The sequence below is a fragment of the Urocitellus parryii genome, chromosome 1, assembly GCF_045843805.1.
Source record: "Urocitellus parryii isolate mUroPar1 chromosome 1, mUroPar1.hap1, whole genome shotgun sequence".
In the NCBI taxonomy this organism is placed as follows: Eukaryota; Metazoa; Chordata; class Mammalia; order Rodentia; family Sciuridae; genus Urocitellus; species Urocitellus parryii.
The window spans coordinates 141,275,796-141,298,898 of record NC_135531.1 but is presented as its reverse complement, the minus strand read 5'-3'; the positions used below and the strand labels follow the sequence as shown (position 1 = coordinate 141,298,898).

At 43.1% G+C, this 23,103-nt stretch overlaps 1 protein-coding gene across 4 annotated transcripts in view; it reads right to left on the bottom strand.

Moving 5' to 3' along the window:
* Positions 1-23,103, bottom strand: part of Gria1 (glutamate ionotropic receptor AMPA type subunit 1) — a 303,637-nt gene that overhangs the window by 33,782 nt on the left and 246,752 nt on the right. For all 4 annotated transcript variants that reach the window (XM_026388267.2, XM_026388268.2, XM_026388270.2 and 1 more), the window contains 2 exons: positions 9,934-10,132; positions 4,135-4,382 (listed from right to left, as the gene is read on the bottom strand). In XM_026388267.2, the coding sequence (XP_026244052.1) occupies positions 4,135-4,382; positions 9,934-10,132 (447 nt within the window). The remainder of the gene's footprint in view (positions 1-4,134; positions 4,383-9,933; positions 10,133-23,103) is intronic.

The following is a 23,103-nucleotide window of genomic DNA, read 5'->3' as shown; positions in this document are numbered from 1 at the left end:
AAGAGAAGTTTGTCACAGTGCCTACAGCATCCTGAGGCTCATTTCTAGAGCATAAACACTTCTAAATACCTTGCAGTGTTGTGAATGGCAGAACAGTATCTTAAAAGGCATTTTCTGTAATTCAAATTAATTGAAAAACAATATCAACTTCCTCTTCAAACCATTGTTAAGCATGCACCTCCTGTTCAATGGGACTAGGGTAAGTTTTGGTGGCTCCTTTACCTTTCTTCTTTCTTTCCAAAAAAAATCCCTGCAAAATGTTTTCCTGGGATCAAATTAGTGCATGTAAGATTTCTGGAGTAGGCACATGTGTACATAGCATTTGGTTTGTTAGGGTTTTTTTTTGTTGTTGTTATTATTATTTTTTTTTGACTACATTTTGGTGAAATGGCACCATTTGGGGGTGAGGCAAAGGTATGATGGAAATCTGGCTGGTTGTGTGTGTGTGTGTGTGTGTGTGTGTGTGTTCATTGTCACCATTATTTGATGGTATGTTTCATGGAACCTCTATACTATTGGTGGCTAAACAATGATCCCTTTTAATGCACATAAGAGAAATAAGATCCCATAGAGATGAGAGGGACTTTCCCAAGTCAGAAACTCAAGGCCCCCTTGGATGGGTGCTCCACTTCTATTTTTTAGTCAGGAGTTATAATGGCCCCATGGCTGTTATCAGTTTTGCCACTGGAGAAAAGAGGAGCACTGGGAGAGGTCTGAAAACGTGACCATCCGTCAGATATCTTGACTCGCCAATTGTTCATCAGTGATCTGTAATTGGAACATGGTTCTTTCCATTTCTCTCTCTCTTGTTCTGTCTCATAATCAATAACTGGCTCACTGTGTATTTTACGGGGATGTAAGAAAAATAATTACAGTTTTCTTTTATAGTTGAATTATTTACAGTGTTTACCCCAGGAAGAATTCTTGCACATGGAAAACCCATAAAAGCTGTGTTTGGTGTCTAAAAGTGCATGTCTATCATCTTGAGCTTTCAGAGCTCTGAGTGGACTTCTTTGCACTTTTGAGTTGATGGTTATGATTTGTTCCATGTGAATGGGTACAGAGAACCTGGCCCTAGTCCATTTTCCTGTTGTAATGGAAAGCTGTAAGTCAGAAAGCTCAGCACAACTTTACAGTAAGGTGTGGCCATGAACTCTGGAATCAGATGCTTGACTTTGACATCTGGCTCCTTCATTATCAGCTGTGTCAATCTGGTCAAGTAACTTAAAACTGTCCCTCTGTTTGCTCATCGGTAAAATGGGGACAATGATACTGCATAGAGATGTTTCTGAACTTCTGAGGCAGAATGGGGTGATCTGTTTTGGAACCTGGAGCTTTTTCAGGGCAGCCAGAAGAAAGAATACCTCCACAGCCTGTGACACTTAGGGGCTCACTCAGTGATGGCTCTTATTATAGTGGAAAGTCTTTTGAGAGCAGATAACCTAACTTCCAGGTTCATGCCGCTGAAACTTGCAATATTTTCTGAGTTGTCACCTGTGTGTGAGAGGGAGTTGTAGAAGTAGTCGGCTGTTTTCTTAACTTTAAAATGAAGTATTTATATCAAATGATGTCCCTGACTTATAAAACTCCCAGTAATACTGCAGTATTATTACTATTCTTGGGCCTTTAGGAACTCATTCTGTACTTTGGGTCTTTATAGGGCCATGTCCTTTAAGTTTTCTCTATAAAAATCTCTTCCTTAAAAGACCCTGCTATTTGAATCCTCTTTAAACTTTGCCTAAATTTATACAGAGTCCTTAAAGTTCTTCCAGGAATAAAAGAAATGTCTGATTGACAAATACCAGGCTGTTCGGTTTCCCTTCATTGGGTCTCATTCAACCATGTCTACACTAAATTACATAAAATTCTTCAATGCATTTGCATTGCTCTTTAAATAATTACAAGAATCTTTTACAAAATTCTCTCCTACTTCATCCTCCGTCCTCAGCTTCACATTTTCTCCCCCTATTTGCCTATGTTCTGGGAGCACTGTTCTTCCCTTGGTATAGCAATTGAGCCATAACTTCTGGTCTTGGAGTTCGTGCATGCTGGCTGTCCTCTCTCTCAGGAAGCCCTTCCTACTTTCTCCTAGTTGACTCCTATTGATGTCAGACAGCCATTTGAAAAAAGCATTCTTGGTACAAACAGAGAAGTAAAAAATCATGCTCCATTTGTGTGTAATAAATCAAAGAGCATTCTGCTGTCATGTATAACTGATTAGAACACATAAATTAAAATTTAAAAACAAAAGCATCCTTGAAAAGTCTTCCCAGACAGACTCCACCCAGTCTGTAGGCCAGATTGGGCTTTTTTATATGTGGGTGTCTTTAAGATCTTCCCTTTGTATTTATTTTTCTGCAGTTTTAAATGAATCAGCTGTTGATTTTCATGTACTTAACCTGATGGATACTCAGTTTTTAACTCTGAGGGTTTTTTCCATAAATTCTGGAAAATTCCTTTTAAATACTGCCTTATTTCTACTCTTTCCATTTGGAATACACAGCACATTGATTTTCTTTCATGTTTCTTAACTTTGTTGCTGTCATTTCTACTTTAAAAAACTCTCTATGTGATATTCCATAGAATTTTCTCTGATTTTACCCCTAGTAGGCTAATTCTCTCTTAAGTTTTGTCCAATTTATGGGTTAGACCTTCCATTGGAAATTTCTTCCAAGGAAAAAATTTTATTCTGTAAATTCTAACTCAGATCTTATCATATATGTCTGATCTTTAATGACATTTTTTCCTTTAAAAATGCCTTTTATACCTTTAGTAGTACTGCTGATTCTTGCACATGTAGATTATCACATAATGTAAAACTTTGCCCTGCTTAGGGTAGTCGCAGAATAAATAACTCATGGTTTTGATTTCTTTTCCTTTTGGCCCTAAAGTTTTCCTAACTTGTGTTTTATCCAGGTGTTTTATAGTGAGAGTTTTGTTATGCCACATTGCTGGGAATATATGTCCTTTTAGGGCCACTTTTATAGATCATCCTGGTGTCTCTCATGATGTCATTAAACATTAAGCAGTAATCATCTGTTTAATGACTGTCTCTCTTGCACTATGTAGTTCCATGGGGACAGGGACTAAGTCTGGCTCACGACTGTAGCTCCAGCTACTATCCTATTGCCTAGAACAATGTGGTGGCACCATATTACTGAAATGAATGAAGTGGAGGTAGAGTGGCCCTGGATGTCATGTCAACGTGGGTAAAAAACACCTCTGGGTCCTTTTGCATCCTTTGTTAAACTTTTCCACTCTTTCTGGAATGCTATCCTTCCTTTGAATGACTGAATCCCTCTGTGATGACTCAATTTCTCATAGGTGACTTCACACTGTCCTTTCAATTCCCGTCTACATAGACTTTCCTGTTTGAACTCATACCATTGTGGACTAAGGAGATCATCCTCTCTTTACAGATGAGGAAATTCAGGGCTGAGAGATGAAATGTCTTACTTCCTGCAAGACAATCAATAGTAAATTTAAGAATTCAATCTGGTTCCTCAGACGCTAAGTGTACAGGATTCTTCCTCAACTGTTTGGAATGAATATCAAGCTCCTTTATGTGAACATAAAATCCTTTTTGCTGAAGAAACTAATGTCCAGGTAGGCAGTCATGCTGTTATTAATTTGGTGCTATTCATTAGGTGGTACCTCAATTTCCATGGCCACAATCTCAAGACACAAACTACTGGACTTTTCATTTGGACAGTGTGTTTGTTTCTTTCCAGACAAATATTACAAACCATCTCCTGTCAGAGAATCCAGGTTGCTGGAGAGCCCTGTTCATGGCCTAGTTAGATGCAGGGGTATCTGGTCACGGATGGAGTGTCACATATCACATGACAAAAGCACAGGGTTCATGGGCAGTCAACACACTTGGAGGGGGGAGGTGAGGCATGGGGAAGAACATATGGGCAGTGACAGTCATAGCAAGCTGAGGCCCCCAGGTCAATTTCCAACCTCAGGGCTGAAGATCTTAGGTGGCTGGAATCTTCCATGCCCACAGGTGTTGAAGGAGAGCTGGCTTGACAGCTTGCACTGGGCATTGGAGCCATGTGGCAGACACAGAAGCCTCATTCCTGAGATAGGGAGGGAGAGGGAGTACGAAGGAAGCAGATCTTGGCTACTTACCTCAGGGCGGACCCCTTGGGTGTCGCAATGCCATAGCCTTTGGAATCCAAGTTACCTCCCACTTTCATGGTGTCACAGGGTTTCCGCTGCTCAATGTACTCATTCATGGTGGACTCCAGGAGGTAGGCGTATTTGCCCTTGGACTTCCTCACTCGGATCATCCCTTCCTCCGTGGTCCGCACAAAAACGGATGGTTCTGCTGATTTCATGTATGTCCACATCTTCTCGAACACGGCAATTTTAGACCTCTGGGGGGGGGAGGGGACAGGAACAAAGCCAGAATTAGGTGCTAGCTGCACTTGGAGGGGGGTCGGCACACATATTGATGAAGAACTGAGTCTGGTTTGATCACACATTCATGAGCCAGATTAGCTCTGGAAGAAACAAATTATGAGTGATTGCAAAATAAAAGGTACTAATTAGTACCAGTAGGTTCCAAAGTACAAATATCTTACAAATACAGAATGAACAGCGTAGCTCAGAATCTTTTAATTACTTTGGAGTAATTATATTTTTCTTAAATTTGGGGAGAGTTAAGCACCTGGGTCCCTCTCTGGCTTTTAAAGACACTATAGAGCCCATCTGTTATTGAGTAAGGCTACATTTATACTGTCCAGAAGAAGCAGAGAGTGGAATATCAGTGCAATCTGCTTTGTTTTCCCCCTAAGTGCTGTCTTCTAATAATGAAATAAAGTCGTAGTCGTTCTATGTCGCAAGACCTGACCTCAGAATGTAAATTGTTCCCTGATACAGTGATTAGTTTGGGACCCATTTACCTTTCAAAAGGCTTTGAATCTAGACAAACTGTTTTCCTCATCTCCTCTAACTCTCCTTGAGCCTTCTGTCCTTTGGGATTTTACTTGGAATGTTTACTCCTCTTGGTAACTGGTTCTGTCCAGCCACATCCTCCTTCTCATTTCATAGACCAGAGTGAATCCTATGTATTTAGAGACCACCTTGGCTCCAAGGGAAATAGCTCTTAACCTCTGGTGGGTACCAGTATCACATACAGAGATTGCAAAAATGTAGGTCCCCATCCTCAATGAGAGATGCTGCTCAGCAAAAGTCTTCCCAGTGGTCCTGATCTGTATGGCTATTTATGTGTGGCTGTCACTTTGAAATTCAATATTATGAGGGCTGATGTTCCTATAGGACACACCGTATGGGTCACTCACTGAATGCCAGGCTGGACTGCTCAGACTGCAAGTCATGTCTTCCTGTGCATAGGTCTCGAGCATATAGAAACTATCTGAGAAAAAGGAAGTCTTCTTACCTAGGGGTCTTTCTGAGAATCTAATGAGCACATTGAATGTTACTCAGAATCAGGATCCAGGACCGCAGGTCAGTCCTCTTATCTCACATGTTCTTTCTAAAAAGTGTCCTTTTCCCAAGGGGTAGATGCATTTTAGAGATGCTTTTGAAAATGTTTTGGGAATGGACAAGGGTTAAATACATGTAAGGGACAACTAATTTTTTTTTAAATTACTTCTAGAGTCATACAACCTACAAAATTAAGTGGTGAAAAATAGATTGAATACTTATTTATTATAAAATTACCAATATGCACGCAATATCTCATTTTTCTGTGCACAAGTATCAGGTTTATTTCCTTACAATCAATTAACATCAAGTGCTGGCAAGCTATGGATACATAATTGACACTTGAAACAAATGATCTATAAGGATATTGAGGGCTCAGAAAAATTCTAGGTCTTGAGGAAAAAAAAAACAACTGAAAATAGTCACTGAGAATTGGAGTGAGGCATTTGGTATGGTGAGTTTTAGTTTTAATAATCCATCATTAGATAAGCTAGATCATTTGTTTCACAGTAAGGTTTACAAAGTGGAAAGAACCCTGGCCTGGGTGTGAGGAGCTCTGGGTTGTAGTTTTGTTCTACTTCTAAGTCATGGTTGGCTCCACAGGAAATCCTTCCTCTTTAGACCTTTTCTCCCCATTTACTTCATAAGGAGTTTGGACATAGTAATATCTAAGTCCCTTGCTGGCTTGAAATATCTGATTCTTTACGTGAAGGCATTTCAGCCACAACGTCCTTATGAGAAGGAAGAAAAAAAAGGGGAAACTAGGAGGGAGGATTCCAAGGTGAGGGGAGGAAATGCCCAAGATCAATCACTGCATCGCCAAAGTATTTAATATTCTTTCCCGAGAAATAGTGAAATGTACAGATTCCGACCCAGATTTGCAGATGATCTTCCAGGCATGAAATCAACAAAATACACAGCGGGGCAATTGCAAGATGCAATTTGACCTGACAGGATGGACACAGCAGGGATCTGGGCTGCTGACAGGCTGAGCTGAGAAACCCTCTGGGCAACAGTATGTAGAAAATTAATATGTCCTCTCAGCCTCACCCCAGTACCCCAGACGCCAAGGCTGTGCTCACAGGCACTCAGAGCGGACTATCAGGGAAATCTAATCTCCAAGAATGCAAAGGTAGCATGACTGGCACGGGCGACTGGAAGCCTGCTCGGGGTATTTGTTCTTGGATCTCTCCTATCATCTGCAGCTCCCACGGCCCTTCACACATCTTAATTAAACTGTCGATGGAAGATTAAGTGACTCTGGGTCGGGGCTGCCAAGAAGCGCTGGGCTACCATGGGTACTAAAAGCCAGATTCTGCAGACACGGGGGTGGCAGAATTCTTGTCTCACTGTTTGTTCCCTCTGCCTTGTGGAGGTGGTAGGTGATCTTGTCCTCCCTACCCACCAAAGTCTTGGTGGGATGAAAGATCAGAGGCACAGAGATGGAAGGGTTCCTGAGTCATACCTTAGCTGTGCTCTTCTCCTATAGGTAAAGAAACTGAGATTCATGATTTGATAACAAACTGTCAGATGCCATGTAGCTTGTTAGCAGAAGAGCAGGGAGCGAAAATCCTGATCTACTGATTGCACACCTTGATCTTTACAGTGCAACCAGGTGCCTGGCCTCATCTAAGGATTTTTATCTTCCTAGCTGCAGGACCTTGGGCAAGTCACATAACCTCTCCTAACCTCAGTGTTCCTCTTCTGACAATGGTGCTAACAGTACCCACTGCACGATGTTGCCATGGAGATCACAAGAGGATAACACAGAGGATGCTGACCCAGTGCCTGGCACAGGTAGGCATTCAATAAATGGTGTGAGTTCTGCTCACAATCATGCCTTTTTTTTCAGGAATTACTTTGGGGTAGGGATACTTAACACATGGTTTTCATGGTACCAGCTTCCCTTCCTATACACATGGTAGGCATGGATATGATTCAAAGAATTCTTTGACATGGAGACCAAATGTGACCGACCTCAGAGCCCCTCTCAACATAGAACCTTAGGTGACCACTATCAAAGCTATCACATGAGTTACAATCTATTTCCATCAGGGTAGTCATTAGGGCACAGAACTTGGAGAATAGGTGCTGTCCTGGTTTCAGATTCCTAACTCTGCTCTGAACAAGTGGTAGTGATATATTATTTGGCATCATTATTATTAAAGAAAACTTTGAAGTCCTATGTCCCAGCTGGGCTTTCATTAGCTAAGGCATGACTATTTTCTCTGGTTCCCAGTTTCCCCAACTCTGAAATACATACTAGGGTTAGACTAGAAGTGTCCACGAGCCCATCTGGCAAAAGGAGTGATCTTTTTAAGGTCATTCATTAGTTAATAACAACATCATGTTGGGACAGTGTGGTTCAGTGGCAAGGATACCTGGGTGGGAATGGGGAAACTCAGATTTGGTACCCACTCCTGAAACACTTGTATCATGACTTTCCTGAATTTTATTTTCTTCTCTGGAAGTGGGCACCATAATCCCTGTTCTGCTTTAGGTCACAGGTGAAACAATTGAGACCATGTGCCTGAAAAGTGTTTTGGGAACTGAGGTGTGCTATGAATGTTTGGAGACGGCAGTGTTATTAAGTGAATTGGATGGACCACGACTGCATTATGGGTTGGATCATAGAGTTGGCTTTATGGGCAAACATAAGGTACAACTTCTGTTGCAGGGTAAAAATGTCAGAGAATTGTACTGTATTACAAAGTGGTTTTTCTACTAACCAGGTGGGTGAACCGGGCAAGTTCGGCTTCACTCTAAAATGACAAGATCTGGTCATGAGACTATTCAGACGCCTGCTTGCTCCAGTATGCTGAACATTGGTGATTTTAGCCTTGGGTTTGGGCTCAGTGATGGTTAAGAATTTGGTCCCTTTCCTGCCTGCCATAAAGAACACAAAGCTCATGACCAAGACACTGTAGGACATCACACAGTGGACCGCTAGGGCCTGGGGTTTGCTCCATAAAGTTGCGATGAGAACCTGGCAATTCTGCACAGGATCCCTACCTTCTTGCCTGAGGCAGTACAAGAGCTTGCTTTCTGTGCTCCTGCTACTACTTATCAGCTGCGTGACCTCCAGAAATGACTTTTATTTCTCTGGAGCTACAGAAGGAATGGGTACAGCAATCCCTAACTCATCTCTGACGAGAAGGTCAACTGAAGTAATTCATCTGGGGTGTGGTTAGCACACAACCTGGTTCACAGTAAATGTTGAGTATGTGGCATATATTTTTATTTTTATTCAATCCTTGCATCATAGCTCTATATCCTGCTTGCACAACTTCTGGGATGAACATGCCCAAAGTCCAGGTTTTCCTGATTCTGGGCATTTGTTCAATTTGTTCCCTTAGCCTGGGATGTCCTTGTTCCATTCATGTCCAACTTGATTTTTGATATCTAGAAGTGTTTTCAGGTCCACTTTGTGTGACTCCCGTCCCTGCTCCCAAATGTTTGCATTTCCGTGAAGCTTTAATCGTAAACGGAACCACCACTCACTCTTCTTTGATTTCTCTTGTGTTTTTGATGCTTTATCTCTTTGTTTGCGGGGGGAGGGGCTACTGGGGGTTGAACTCACGAGCACTTGACCACGGAGCCACATCCCCAGCCCTATTTTGTATTTTATTTAGAGACCAGGGTCTCAGAGTTTTTCAGTACTTGCTTTTGCTGAGGCTGGCTTTGAACTCTTGATCCTCCTGCCTCATCCTCCCTAGCTGCTGGAATTACAGGCATGCACCACAGAACCGGCTTGATGCCTTATCTCTTTTAATCCCACTAAGGCTCTTCAGGTAGACATGACTATCCTCATATTCCAGATGAATGGAAATGGTGTCAAAGAGGCTGAGAGTGTGGAATGAGTCACAGATGGAGTCAAGTTCTGGGCCTCCACCTGGCCGGCCCTGAAGGTTGAGCTCCTGATCTCTCGGCTCCTCTGCCCTTGTTCACTACCTCAGCCAAAAGTCACCATCTCCTCTACCCTTCTCCTTTTCCCTGTCTCCTGGCAATAGTTAATGGATGATCACCTATTCCAGTTATTTTATTTCAGTACAGCATCTTCTTATTTATCAAGTCCACAAACATTTACGAAGCTCCTGCTGTGAGGCAGGAACACAAGGAGCACCAGCTCCAAACCTTGTCCATCAACTGCTCTAATTGATTATTAACTGCACTGTAAGGTCCTTTGGGGAGCATGGAGGGAACAGTATTTGAAGTCACTTGCACCACTCAAAGAGCTAATACAGACTGGTATTGGGGAAAGGGCCTAAATCAATGCAGGAGTTTCGAAGCATCTCTAAATGTAGAAATATAGATTTATATGTAGGAAGCTGAGAAATGTCCTGAGTTTTCTCTGGCTCTTATTCAGCTGAGCAGTTACCCTGGCTGTCTGGAACCCTGTGCTCTTTAATAAGAAGGAAATGTTCATGACAATGATGCTTCCCTTTGGTGAAATCGCCTCCAGACACAGTACATCCTTACCCTGAAGAATTCCTTAGTTGATCCTGCTTCCAGGGTCCCGTAAGCAATCTCTGTTTGCTTTGCTAGATCCTCTGCACTCTCAATGGGAGACACCATTCTCTCCACGGTCAGGAAGGCAGCCAGGTTGGCTGTATACGAAGAGATGATGATCAAAGTGAAGAACCACCAGACGCCACCAACGATGCGGCCAGACAGGGACCTGCAGGCCAAAGGGAAGAGGCATCAGAAGCACTAATGTCAATTGCAGAAGGCAACATGGAGCAGCTGAGAGCCAGCCTGAGCCCCATCGGCAGAGCCATCAAACCCTGCTGCACCCGTCTTCTCTGTCAGCAAGATGTGAGAATTCAAACATCAGACAGATTCCACATTTCGTTCCTTATCACAGATAAGGAGTTGTGGGGCTGCTGCCTGTCCTGAGTGATAAAACTCCAGGCGCATATTCACACTCACTTTACACACACATATACATCAAGAGACATGTCAGTAAAAACACAGATATGTCAACACTTGCCCAAAGAAGTCACAACGTGTACACACATCCTTTCAAATGCAGTTACATATACACCAAATGTTCGTGTATGCACACGTGAATGGAAATGCATTTATACTTGTGATGGACACATTTGACTGATTCAGAAAGATCAGACAGACTTCTCTTTATTGCACTCCTTCCTGGCAAAGGTCACCAAAAAGATGACTTAGAAAGAAAGGAAGAAAACTACATTGTAAATAGAATGAAAATAATCATCCTCCAGCCACATTGGATGTAGGTGTAATTCTCTGTACCTGTGCTCCACCCCCTGTACCACTCCCTACACTGCCAGAGAAAGAGAATTTGGTAGAAGGTAAAAGATCAAAAAGGCAAATACAGCAATCACACATGAGGAAAAAAAATATGTTTGAACTATTCCTCTCTCTTACACTCAAAACAATGAAGAGAAATAAGAGCTTTCCAAGAGTCCACAGTGATCTCTTTGATTTGGCCAGGGTGTTTACAAGTCCAGGGCTTCCCAAACATGCAACAAGATTATTTGGATGTTGCTTGAGTGATTTTTTTGTGTGTGTGTGTGTGTGTGTGTGTGTGTGTGGTGAGCAGACACAGCATTCATCCATGCAGAATTCAGTGATACAGTTATTTGCATTCCTTTTCTCTTCCTGTCCTGCTCAAAAAAGTCTCATCTTAGGGCTACTATATGTTTAAGCCTCTCTAACATGTGCTGTGACAACCTGAAGCTTAGAGTCTTTAGTTGGTGACCATGCTTAACTAAAATCTATCTTTTAACAGCTTGAGAGATCACCAGTCCAACGAATGGGTTTTACAAATAAAGAAGCTCCAGAGCCTTGTGTCACACTGAGCCTCAGGAATAGTCCCCAGGCCTGCTGACTCACTCTCTAGGTCCACACTGCTTGCAAAACCCTGGTTGACCCCTTCTGTGTTATTTCCACATCTGTCTGCACTTCACTCTGTTTCTTAGAGTTCCATTTTTCTCTCTAGGCATACAGTGTTCACTCCAAGAAACCCAACAAATATGTGTTATTGCTTGCTACGTTGAAAAGATCACTCCTAGATGCCTCACATGAAGAGGGAAATCGAGAGGAAGCTTGTTCAAAGGAACAAGACCAGCAAAGTGGAGCAGAGCTATGCGATGGAAAGAAGGTCTGCAGGAAGAGGGGACCTGTAACCAGAAGAAAAGACAGGGAAGACATGTTCCCTGAAGGGCCCTTGTGAAGCTTGTATTATGTGACCTGATTTAGGAGCATCGGGGGATGCTCAAGAAAGCAAACACCAACTAAATATAAAGAAGATGCTTTTGATGGAGTGACATTGAGATGACTCTTCTGGGGGCGAGAGAGAACTTTTCCTATCTGGATGTGTCCAAGTGGTGAGCCGTTTACAGAAGTGTTGTATTGTTGGCAACTCTTGGTTCCTCGGGGTACCAAGTTCTGGGGACATGATCCTAAGTAAGATAGAGGAGAGGTCAGGTGTCATATGGGGCCAGGGGTCAATGCTTCCACCACTCACATTTCCCCTGTCTCTGAGATTCTGCGATTTTAAATCATAAGTAGGCAGACCATGATGAACAGCTTTCACAAAACAGGTCGGCAAGGTAGATCGAAGCAGAGTGATCTTAAGAAAAATATCACATCGCATTGACTGTCTGCTTCAAACCCATGAAAACACCCTCTTCACACTTGGAATAAAATTCACACTCTTTGGGGGACCCTCAAGTCCCTGGGTGAGCTGACAATGCTATTCTGGTCTTTTTTAGTCCCTTGTATTCAAAAGGCTCCCACCCTTAGCATATGCTGCTCTTGTCCCTGATTCCTGCAACAACCCCAATGCACCCTTCAGACCCCACATGAATAATCACATTGTTAGCATTCAAATGTAAATTTCACCCCATGTAGCTCTTGTAGCAGTTGAAATCTGGCATTCGTTTGATTTATCATCTCTGAGTACCCCTACATCCTAAGTTCTACAAGAGCAAAGGAACCTTTTAGTTCTGTCCTGCAGCGCTGTATCTGGGGCCCAGCGCAGAGTAAACCCTCCATAACCCATGAACGCATGAACCCAGCCTCTCTCATTACCAGGTGCCTCCATTCACATAGGAATCCGGAGACCAGGAAGAGCGGTCAGAGTCAGGAAAATGAAAAGCTGCTCATGCCCCTGAGTGGCTGCAGAGCATCAAGCTGAGTGTTTAGGATGGTGCCTTCTTTGGCAACAGGATTGAGCTCAGAGATCCAGCTAAGCCATCCCACATTCCAGATCTTGTAGTGAAGCTCAAAAGCTTCCCCAGAACGTTCCAGGCCTAAGGCTCCTTCATCCTTGTTCTGTTTTAATTAATATTTATCTTCTGGGTATTGTGAGCAGCAAAATGGATGAAAAAGGAGGGCATACCCCATTGGACACATGAGACTGTCTACTGCACAGTATTCCCCACATCCCTACCTTCTTAATGAAGATACCAAAGAAAGATTCTGCTGCTTGTCAGCCAGCGAGTGTCACCTGTGGAATGGCTAGAGAATTGAGGGAAGAAGCTCTTGAAAATAGAACATATGTTTGATGCTTTGTCTGCATCCGATCCACAAGATGGGAACTTGACCTTGAGGCCGTCCTCTTTACCTTCAGTTGTAGGCGCAGGTGAAGCTGGGTCTCTATCTAAGAACCCTCTGTTTTCCCTAGCACCTTACTTGAGGCAGAGAGATGGAGTTACCAGGGGCCGGGACTGGGAATGAGAACCTTTGTTCTTTGACCAGCTCCATGACCTTGGCAAATTGTCTACCCAGCTAGGGCCTCCATCTTCCTGCTCTGAATAATGGACAGTGTTCCTATAACGGGTGAGGATTTTCTCACATCGAGAAATCAAAACTTTCAAAACTAGAAGACTATGGGTCCATCCTTTTCTTTTAACAAATGCAAACTTTTGGACTTAAAATGGTACAGGAGAAAGCACTTTGGAATAAGAGGCATTATTTTTATGAGGATCATCACTCTTCCTGGGAACCACAAGGGAAAGCAGCACTTTTCTTAGTGGGGAAGGAACAGCTGTGATCTGAAGCCCTTGGAGGTCTGCTTAGTCACTTGAATTTTATTAGCCTCATGACTTGGCATAGCTCTTCCTGAAGCCCTCTTGGTGATTGAGAATCCCTCTTGTTCCTCCAGAGTTGGCCGTAACTCACACCATTCATAGGACTCATTATCTAACTCCAACCCCATTTCCAGCCCTGCAATATGGATGAAAAAGGAGGGCATACCCCATTGGACACATGAGACAACTGTGGTTCAGAGACCTGAAGTGGCTGCCAGGGTCACATGGTGACCACAGTGACCACAGTGACCAGAAAGCAGGGTTTCCTGCTCCTTGTTCAGCACTCCAGCCACCACCAGACTACGACCTCCCTCACCAGATTTGGATTCCTTTTGTGAATGAGCATGGACTTCCCACATGATGCTGGATCCCAGCCAACACTGGTTTCCTGAGGACTCAGCAAATACCTGCTTGTATTTGCCTTCCATCGCTACCACCAATGCTCATTTACTTTCTCACATTCTGTAGGTCAGAAGAGTGCACTAGGGTTCTTAGGTTGTCTGCTCAGGGCCTCATGAGACCGAGGTGCTGGCTGGGGCATTGCTTTTCATGTGGGACTGGAGGTTCCCTTTGGCTCACTGGTTGTTTGCAGTATTCACCTCCTTGTGATTATAGGAGCATAGTCACCATTTCCTTGCTGGTGGTCAGACAGAACTGCTCTCAGCTTCCAGAGGCTGCCTGTACTCCTCATCCTCTAACCTCTACCATCTTAAAGGCTGTGATGTATTAAATACTTCTATTTTCAAAATCGCTCTGATTTTCACTAGCTGGAGATAACTCCTTGCTTGATTCATCGGATGGGGCCAGGCCCACCTGGATAATCTCTATATTTTAAAGTCAACTGTCTTGGGACTTTAATTACATATGTTAAATATCTTCACAGCAAAGCATAGGTTAGTGTTTTGTTGAAGAATCAGGAGACATGAATCTGTAGGATTGTGAGTACCACGTTACTTGTTTCGTTCATTCCATAAGCATTTCTTGCATGACAGGCAGACACTGTTGGTCATTGGGGAGATAAAAGTAGATATAACATGGTCTCTCCCATAAGTTCACAGCTTGATGGAGGTGTGAAGACAGGGTAGCCTAGTGACTGAAGACATAGTTTTGGGCCCAGTCGGCTTGGATTCTCCGACAAGTGCTTAACTTGGTATCTGGCACACAGTAAGCCACCATCACCATCTTATTTAAATATCAATGACAATATTACTGTACTGTCTTAATTATGTAGCAAATAAGAAAACAGCATCAAGCACACACAGAAAGCTTGCTAATTATGGCCTGGCAGAGGTCAGGAGAAGTTATCAAAAAGAGATATTGTGCTAGGCTTTGAAGTATATGTAGGAGATCCACAAGCAGAACAAGGCACAGTAGACAGAGGGGGAAAGAAGGAAGTGGCTGAGATCCCACCTCCTCTGTGAACATCCCAGCCTTTGCCAGCAGAGCACTGAGCTGTCCCTTGTGTGACCACCTTTCCACCACCCATGGCTGTATTTATTTGCTGAAGATGATGCTGTGATTGTTATTTGGAGGTATTTATCGATGCACAATGATGACAATGGGTTGAGCTAAATCACTGCTCACCCTGGAAAGGGAAGGCTGGCTGAAGAGGTAAGGAGATCCAAGTGGCCATCCCTGGGAGCTCCCGTGCCGGGTGGTGCCTGCTAGGCGAACGGGTTCTGACAACAAACTCAGACATGGCAGCAAGCTGTCTCCACTAGCAGAAGATCTTTCTTCCTTTTGTTAATGGAACACTAAATGGGACATTAAGTGTGTTATGTGATGCTAACAGAAGGCACTGTGGATGCAAACGGTCGGATCTCTGGGTTCCAACAGGCCCTGCTTGTCCTGGTGGTTGATTGGGATTCACCGTAAGTCTTTCAATGGATATTTCTAATCCTGAAGCTCTTTTTTTGTTCTATGCCAGGATTCAGCAAACTTGAAGTTCAAGTGGCAGATATTTTGGGCTCTGTTGCTGGACTCATCTGTGTATCGTGAAGTCAGCCACCAATAATATGTAAAATAGCATGTGATGGCTGTGTTCCAGTGACACTGATCACAAAAGCAGGTGGTAGGTTGGGTTTGACCTGCAGGTCACACTTGCTGACCTCTGCTCTCCACCCCTATTGTAAATATCACAGAACTTTGACCTAAGTTAATATGCAACCTCATCAAAAATATTTTTTGTCATCCATCCATCTGGTTATTAGCTCTTCCACATCAACACTCAGGGAACACATTTCAGTGATTCATTTGACAATCACTTTTGTACAATCCTTAGGGAGAAAACAGAGAACACTGATCAGGAGAAAGGGCTTCTCTTGGCCTTGTACCTTCCATGTTCACGTAGGAGCTGGAGAGATCTTTGTAAACTATAAACAGGATCATATTATTTTCTGCCTCCACTTAAAATCTGTCATAATTATAAAATAAAATCTAAAACAGCAGGATGGAGCCCCTGCCTTGTTTCTTATTGATATAATTTGGGGCAGGTCATTCAATCTCTTTGTGTTTACTTCATTACCACGTGGATTAATGGTAGCACTCATCATAAAGGTATTATTATTTTTCTTCTTTTTTTGACACCAGGGATTGAATCCAGAGGTGCTTAACCACTGAGCTATATCCCCAGACATTTTTTGTATTTTATTTAGAGACAGGGTCTCACTGAGTTTCTTAAGGCCTCACTAAGAGGCTGAAGCTGACTTTGAACATGTGATCCTCCTGCCTCAGCCTCCTGAGCACTGGGATTACAGGCATGTGCCACCATGCCTGGCTCTTAAAGGTATGTCTTTTGGGGGAATACTGGGGATTGAACTCAGGGGGACTCAACCACTGAGCCACATCCCCAGCCCTATTTTGTATGTTATTTAGAGGCAGCATCTCACCAAGTTACTTAGTGCCTTGCCGTTGCTGAGGCTGGCTTTGAACTCTTAGTCCTCCTGCCTCAGCCTTCTGGGGAACTGGGATTATAAGCGTGCACCGCTGTACCCGGCCTCTTAAAGGCATTCTAAAGAATTAAAAAGTGCCTAGCACAGGATAAGCACTTCTGAACAGGGGTATGTGGGGAGCAGCAGCCTGGCTGGAGGATAAGGGAGCAGATACTGTGGCCAGGGACCTTCAGGAGAGCACACCTGGGGCCCGAGTGGAAAGTTATTAACCAGAGATCCACTTTTGATCCCGGCAACCTCCTCTCCAGGACATCTCTGACAAGAAGTTGGATCAGCTCCTTCTTCTTTATTTCAAAAGCATGTCCTGTCATCCCCAAGAGGAAGGGGACAGAAGGGACACCTCCTGTGTGCTTTCATTCAGCTGAGCTCAAGAGGTCACTGAGCACAACCTATTTCCTTTTGTCATCTACTTCAAATGGCTATTTTTAAAAAGTAATGGAACAGGAGCAAGAAGGCATAAGCTCAGATGGCCTGTCTCTAAATTACCAGGAGAAAAGGTCCATCTTGCCTAATTACTGAGCTGAGCTATGTTCAGAGACAGACTCACTTGGTGTTGGGCATTGAGAATCCTAGATCAGGGTAATTAGCTCTGGCCAAATGCAACAATTCCACTGACGAGGCCACTTCATCCAAGATGCTGGGTCTGGGGAGCCAATCATCTCATCTGTCACCAGCTGCAAATCACACAGCACTTCCCCTGGCAGAGCTGGAGAGATTCATTGTAATGGCCCCAGCTGCAGGTCACTGTGTTCCAGCCCTCCAGCTGGGGAGGGCCCTGGACACTGGTGGTGAGTCCCAGGGGTGGGGAGTGGGGGATTGGATGACAAGATCTAAGGAAAGCCCAGTACTCTGTAGGCTACTTTACTTTCTGGCACTTGCAGGGCCATGTTTTAATGAGGGATGGTCTTCTGTTCCTGTTGTTTTCCAATTGGGTAAGCTATGGAAATGCAGTGTGGCCACAGTTTGCAAAATAATGGGTTCAGATTCATTCATTCATTCATTTGTTCATTAATTCTTTCTTTCTTCTTTTGGTACACTCTCCAAGCCTTGATTTCCATACCTGAGAAAGAGACATAATGAATCCTATCCAATGACTTGCAAGAATTCAACCAGACATATCTCACACTAGCACAGACCCAGCAGGGCTCACGATGTCACTTGTAATGACAGTGAGGATGATGAAGATGGCGATCTGTTGGGGAAACTGTGCTTGGTTTCCAGGCCCTACACTTTGCTGGGCCTCCTCCTGCCTCCTGGGTTGGTCATTCTTGGGTTTCTTTGCTGGCTCCTTCTTTCTGCTTAAGCTTGAGCCGTTGTTTCTGGAGTTCAGGCCTCAGTCCTCTTGTCATTGCTGTCTGTCATCTTGTCCTAGAGATCTCCTCTAGTCCCATGGCCCTTCCATATAGAGACTCACAACTCCTCCATTGCAATCTCCAACCCCACTCCCAGCTCTCTCTATGCCTGTATCTAACTACCTGCTTGATATGTTAAATATGAAATGTCCAAAGCAAATGCTCCTGGATCTACCACCTACAAGCTCCAAATGAATACACATGAACTTCTTCTTCTCCATCTCTGTCTCAGGAGATGATGCCATTGTCTTCTCTGCTGCTCAATCCAAGTATAAGAGTATCATTTCTGACTTGTCTCTCCCTTGCCCTCACATTCGGTCCATCTAATCCAGTCATGTTCACCCTCCTCTCCATGGGTGTCATTTTAGATGCTTGATTCCAGTGGAACATTTCCTCACTGCTTCTCCTGTCCTTGAACCTTCCATGTCCTCGTAGGACCTGGAGAAATCTTTGTAAACTATAAACAGGATCATATTATTTTCTGCCTCCACTAAAATCTGTCATAATTATACAATAAAATCTAAATGTTCTACCAAGGTCTACAAGACCTGATCTGGCCCACCTCTAACCTCATATTGTACCAGGTGTTCCTCCACCGCTATGTTCCAGCCGCGTTGGCCCCCTCGAAGTTCCTAGAGCATGTCAAAGTCTTGCCAGCTTCAGGGTCTTTGCAATTGTTCCTTCTGCCTGAGACTTGCTTCCCTGAAATTGTCCCCAAACCTGCTTCTCTCTATTCTTCCCTTCAGGTTTCTATTTAGATTTGACCTCCTCATATATCCTCCTCTTAAGTATTTGTCAGCTTTTTAGATGCTGTGACTAAAAGTCTTGACCAGAACGGTTGAAGAGAAGGAAACGTTTATTTGAGAGTTCAGGGTTTCAGAGGTCTCAATCCACAGATAGCTGGCTCCATTCCTTGGGGCTTGAGGTGAAGCAGAACATCATGGCGGAGGAGTGTGGTGGAAGGAAGCAGCCCACATGATGATCAGAAGCAGGGAGAAAGATTCCACTCATCAGATACAAAATGCATACCCCAAAGACATGACCCCATGACCTACTTTCTCCAACTACACCTTACCTGCCTTCAGTCAACACCCAGTTAATCCCATCAGGAGATCAATCCACAGATTGGGTTGAGTCTCATAACCCAATCAATTCTTCTCTAAGGTCACACATGACTTTTGGGGGACACCTCACATCCAAACCATAAAAGTATTGCTGCTTCAACTACTCATCTTTCTGTCTTTCTCATTTTACCTTGCTCCCTTTTTATTTGAGCACTTATCAAAGTCTAAGTGACCTTCATATACTTATATAATTATTGACAGATTCATTCATTTATCATCTATCCGATGATCAAAAGCAGGGAAAGAGATTCTATGTCCTCAATATGTAAGTTTATTGAGGACAAAGATCTTACCAATGTCATCCATTGCTATATACCCAGCACCTAGCACAGTATCTAGCACATAATAGGTGCTCAATGAACAGACCAAATAAATGGATGATTGCACACTTTACTCAGGACCAGCTCCACATCAAGTCTGACAGGAAATGCATAAGAAGTTTCTTCTCAAGGAAATCAATTTATTTATTTTCTAAGATTTTATCCTTTCATTTCTTCCTTATTTTTATTGGTGCCTTATAGTTGTACATATGGTGGGGTTTGTTGTTACTTATTTGTGTGTGTACACGGTATAACAATATAATTTGGCCAGTATCATTCCCCAGTATTCCCCTTTCCCTCCCTTTCTTCCTCCCTCTGTTCCCTTTCCTCTACTGATGTCCCTTTGATTCTCATGAGGTTCTTTCTCACCTTTTTCCCGTTTCCCTCTAGCTTCCACAAAGGAGAGAAAACATATGACCCTTGATTTTCTGAGTTTATCTTATTTTGTTTAACATCATGTTCTCAAGTACCATCCATTTTCCTGCAAATGACACAATTTTGTTTTTCTTTATGATGGAATAAAACTCCATTGTATACATACAACCCATTTTCTTTACCCATTCATCCACTGATGGACACCTAGACTGGTTCCATAGTTTGATTATTGTGAATTGTGCTGCTACAAACATAGGTATGCATGTATTGCTATAGTTTGATGACTTTGATTCTTTAGGATAAATATTGAGGTGTGGTATAGCTGGGTCATGTGATGGTTCAAGGAAATCAATTTATAGAAGATACAAGATATACACAAAGGTCTCTGTGATAGCTGTCCCGAGGAGGAGAATGGTACAGATAGTCACTGAAACAGTCACTGCCTTCTGATTCTAGGCTAAGAAAGTCAGAGTCAAGAAATCCCACATCCTACTGAGGGAAATCTGGAAAGGTTTTCTGGAAGAGGTCTCAGTTAACAGAAGCTATTTGATGTTACGGTTTATATCTTTAATGTCCCCTGAAAAGCCTATGTATTAGACAGTGCAGGAAGGTTCATATGTGAAATGATCAGATTAGGAGAGCTAGATCCTCATTGGTGGATTAATCCATTTGATGGACTAATATTTTGAATGAACTATTGAGTGGCGATGGTAGATAGATAAGGCATGGCTGGAGGAATAGTATTTTGGGGTCATGCCACTGGACTACGTCTTATCCCTGGCTCCTCTCTCTCTTTCTTATTGCTTCCTGACTTCCATGAGCGGAGTAACTTTCCCTTTCCTTTCCTTTCACCATAATGTGCTCTCTCACCTCAGGCCTAGAGCTGACCATGGACTGAGACCTCTGAAACCCTGAACTTCAAATAAACGTCTCCTCTAAGTGGTTCTTGTCAGGTTATTTTGGTCACAGTGATAAAAAGTGGACGAACACAGTTGACATCCATTATTTTTTTTTCTAATTCTTATCACTCTCTTTAGGCCAGATAGGGATATTACCTTTTGATCATGAGGAAACCTAGGTTCAGAGTGATAAAATAATTTACGTAAGGTCACAAAACAACTGATGGAGTTTAAATGTGAGTACAGATTTTTTTCACCTGTGCTGAGAGTGGGTTCAGCTCTAACCAGGACCAACACCTTCAGGGTCCACCTTCTCAGGCCCCAACCTCCACTTACCCTACAGTTCCTCGACACAAAAGAATACATGGTACCATACTGGTGTTAAAAATGGGACTTCCTCCACATATATTTTTGGGTTTAAGTTCTTAGAAGAAGCCATTCTCCTTTTATAGCTGCCTGTTGGACGGCCCACGATACCAAAACATATGGTTTCTCTGCATCCAGACCCCCCCCCACCTCCCTGCTCTGGAGCTCCTACTACCTGCTGATTCACCAGCTGGTTTTTAGAGGCGAGATGGGCTCCAAAGGCCTAAGGCCCTGCCTCAGTGGGCCAGGTGTGAGCCTGATTTGTCATCTGTGGCCCAACATGTCTGGCATTTGAAGTCCTTAGGGTTGGGAACATATTTAAATATGGTAATGTTGTGGGCTTTTTAAAAATAGACCCCCCCAACCCATCAGCAAACAGGAGATAAATTAACAATGTGTGCTTTTGCTTTAATTAACATTTGGTTGGCTTCCGCACAAGGCACATATTAACAGGAGCTATTTTACTTAAAATAACCAATTGAAAATTCCCCATTTGCCAGGTACCTTTTCACCATCCCCAGTTCCCTGCATGCTCAGCCCCTCCTTCCCACTTATCCCCAGCTGAGCCAGCAGAACAGCCCAGGGAGGCAGGGAACAGTCTCTCTTTCTCTTTTCACCCAGAAACCCCCAATCATTTCTTCAAAGGGACACTCAGCTCTTTCCGAGGCAGTGAAGGGAATGGCTAAGTGGGAGTTGAGAAGCTGTGGCAACCTCCTCCTCCTCCTGACCTGCCATTTATTTGCCATGATTTGGGCCAAGTTATTTCATAACATCCTAAGAGGGCAGCTGGGATGAGCTGCCAAGCCCGTGGTGGGTGCCTGGACCAGAGTAGATGCCTGGTTGAGGCAGTCATAAGGCATGAGAGGACATGGGAAGAAGCTTAATGTGTGATATTCAGTGAAAAAGAGCAGCTTGTGATGCAGAGTATAGTAGGTGGCCCTTTTTAAATTCAACCTTGATAGAGAGAAATGGCTGCAAGTCTGTGGACTAAGACATATGGAAGACTTATAGGTGCCTGATTTATGGACTTGATTTTTTTCTCCTACCTACTACTTCCTGATTTCCTAAGTGAATACTGATCATGTTTATAGTATGCAGAAAACTCAAAACATAGTAGTGAATTTGTGGACTGTGGGGTCCTCCAATGTAGGTGCAAATCCCAGCTTCTTCTTTTCTCTGGCTGCAAAAAGAAGAAGTGACCTAGCCTCTCGGGATTTCCAATCTCTCATTTATCAAAAATAGCAGCAGTGCCTTCTCATGTCAGCCCTTGGATCCTGTCGTTAGTTTTGAAAATCACTAATTTGCAGTCATCAATTGGGTGGGTGACAAGGAGTCAGGCAGAGGAAAGGAAGGGACGAATATGATCAGGGCCGAGAACAAGGTTTCTCTGAAGGGCGATATTCCTGCTGAGAGCTTGGAGGCTGAGAATTATCTAGATATATGGAAAAACCTGGAGGAACGCATTCTAGACAGATGAAACAGGAAGAGCAGAGGAGGCAGGAAAAGGGTCCATGTGTTCAAGGTTGATTGACAGGATGGATCTGGAGAAGGAGTCAAAGACCTGATGCAGCAGAGCCTCTGTGGCCCAGGCGTGGATTCTGTATTTAATGATTACAAACCAGTTCCAAGAGCCATTTCCTTTGAGAAGCCTGCCTGGCTGCTGCTTCCTGTGTTCACTTCTCTTTTTCTCAAACTCTCCTATTTTCCTGTCAGCATCTCTCCTTGTTCTGCTCTTTTCCATGGTTATTACAGCACTAAATTATTAAATCATAAAGGGATTTTAGGTTTCTTCATAATCCTCTAGAACCTAATATTGCCTCAATATTTGTTGAGTGAATATGAAACTTCATAAGTAGGCAATTTATAATGGTTTCCTCTGAGTTATCTATGAAGGAAAAGATTTCTTAAGCTAATTAATAGCAAAAACATGATTGCAAAGTAATCACTTATTCTGAGTCAATAAACTGATTTCAAAAACTTCAGAAGCTTATATTTCTGAAAAAATGATATTCCAGGTACATCCATAATTCTAATATAGTCATAAAATCATGTTACTTCAGAATCTTAGCTCTGCAAAATGATTGCCATGGAGCCAATTATTGCAGAAAGTTAAAATTATAAATGTTTCTTTAAAAATACTGCAAAAGATTGATACAAATCTAGACAGGTTTACACACATACTGAATTGCAGTC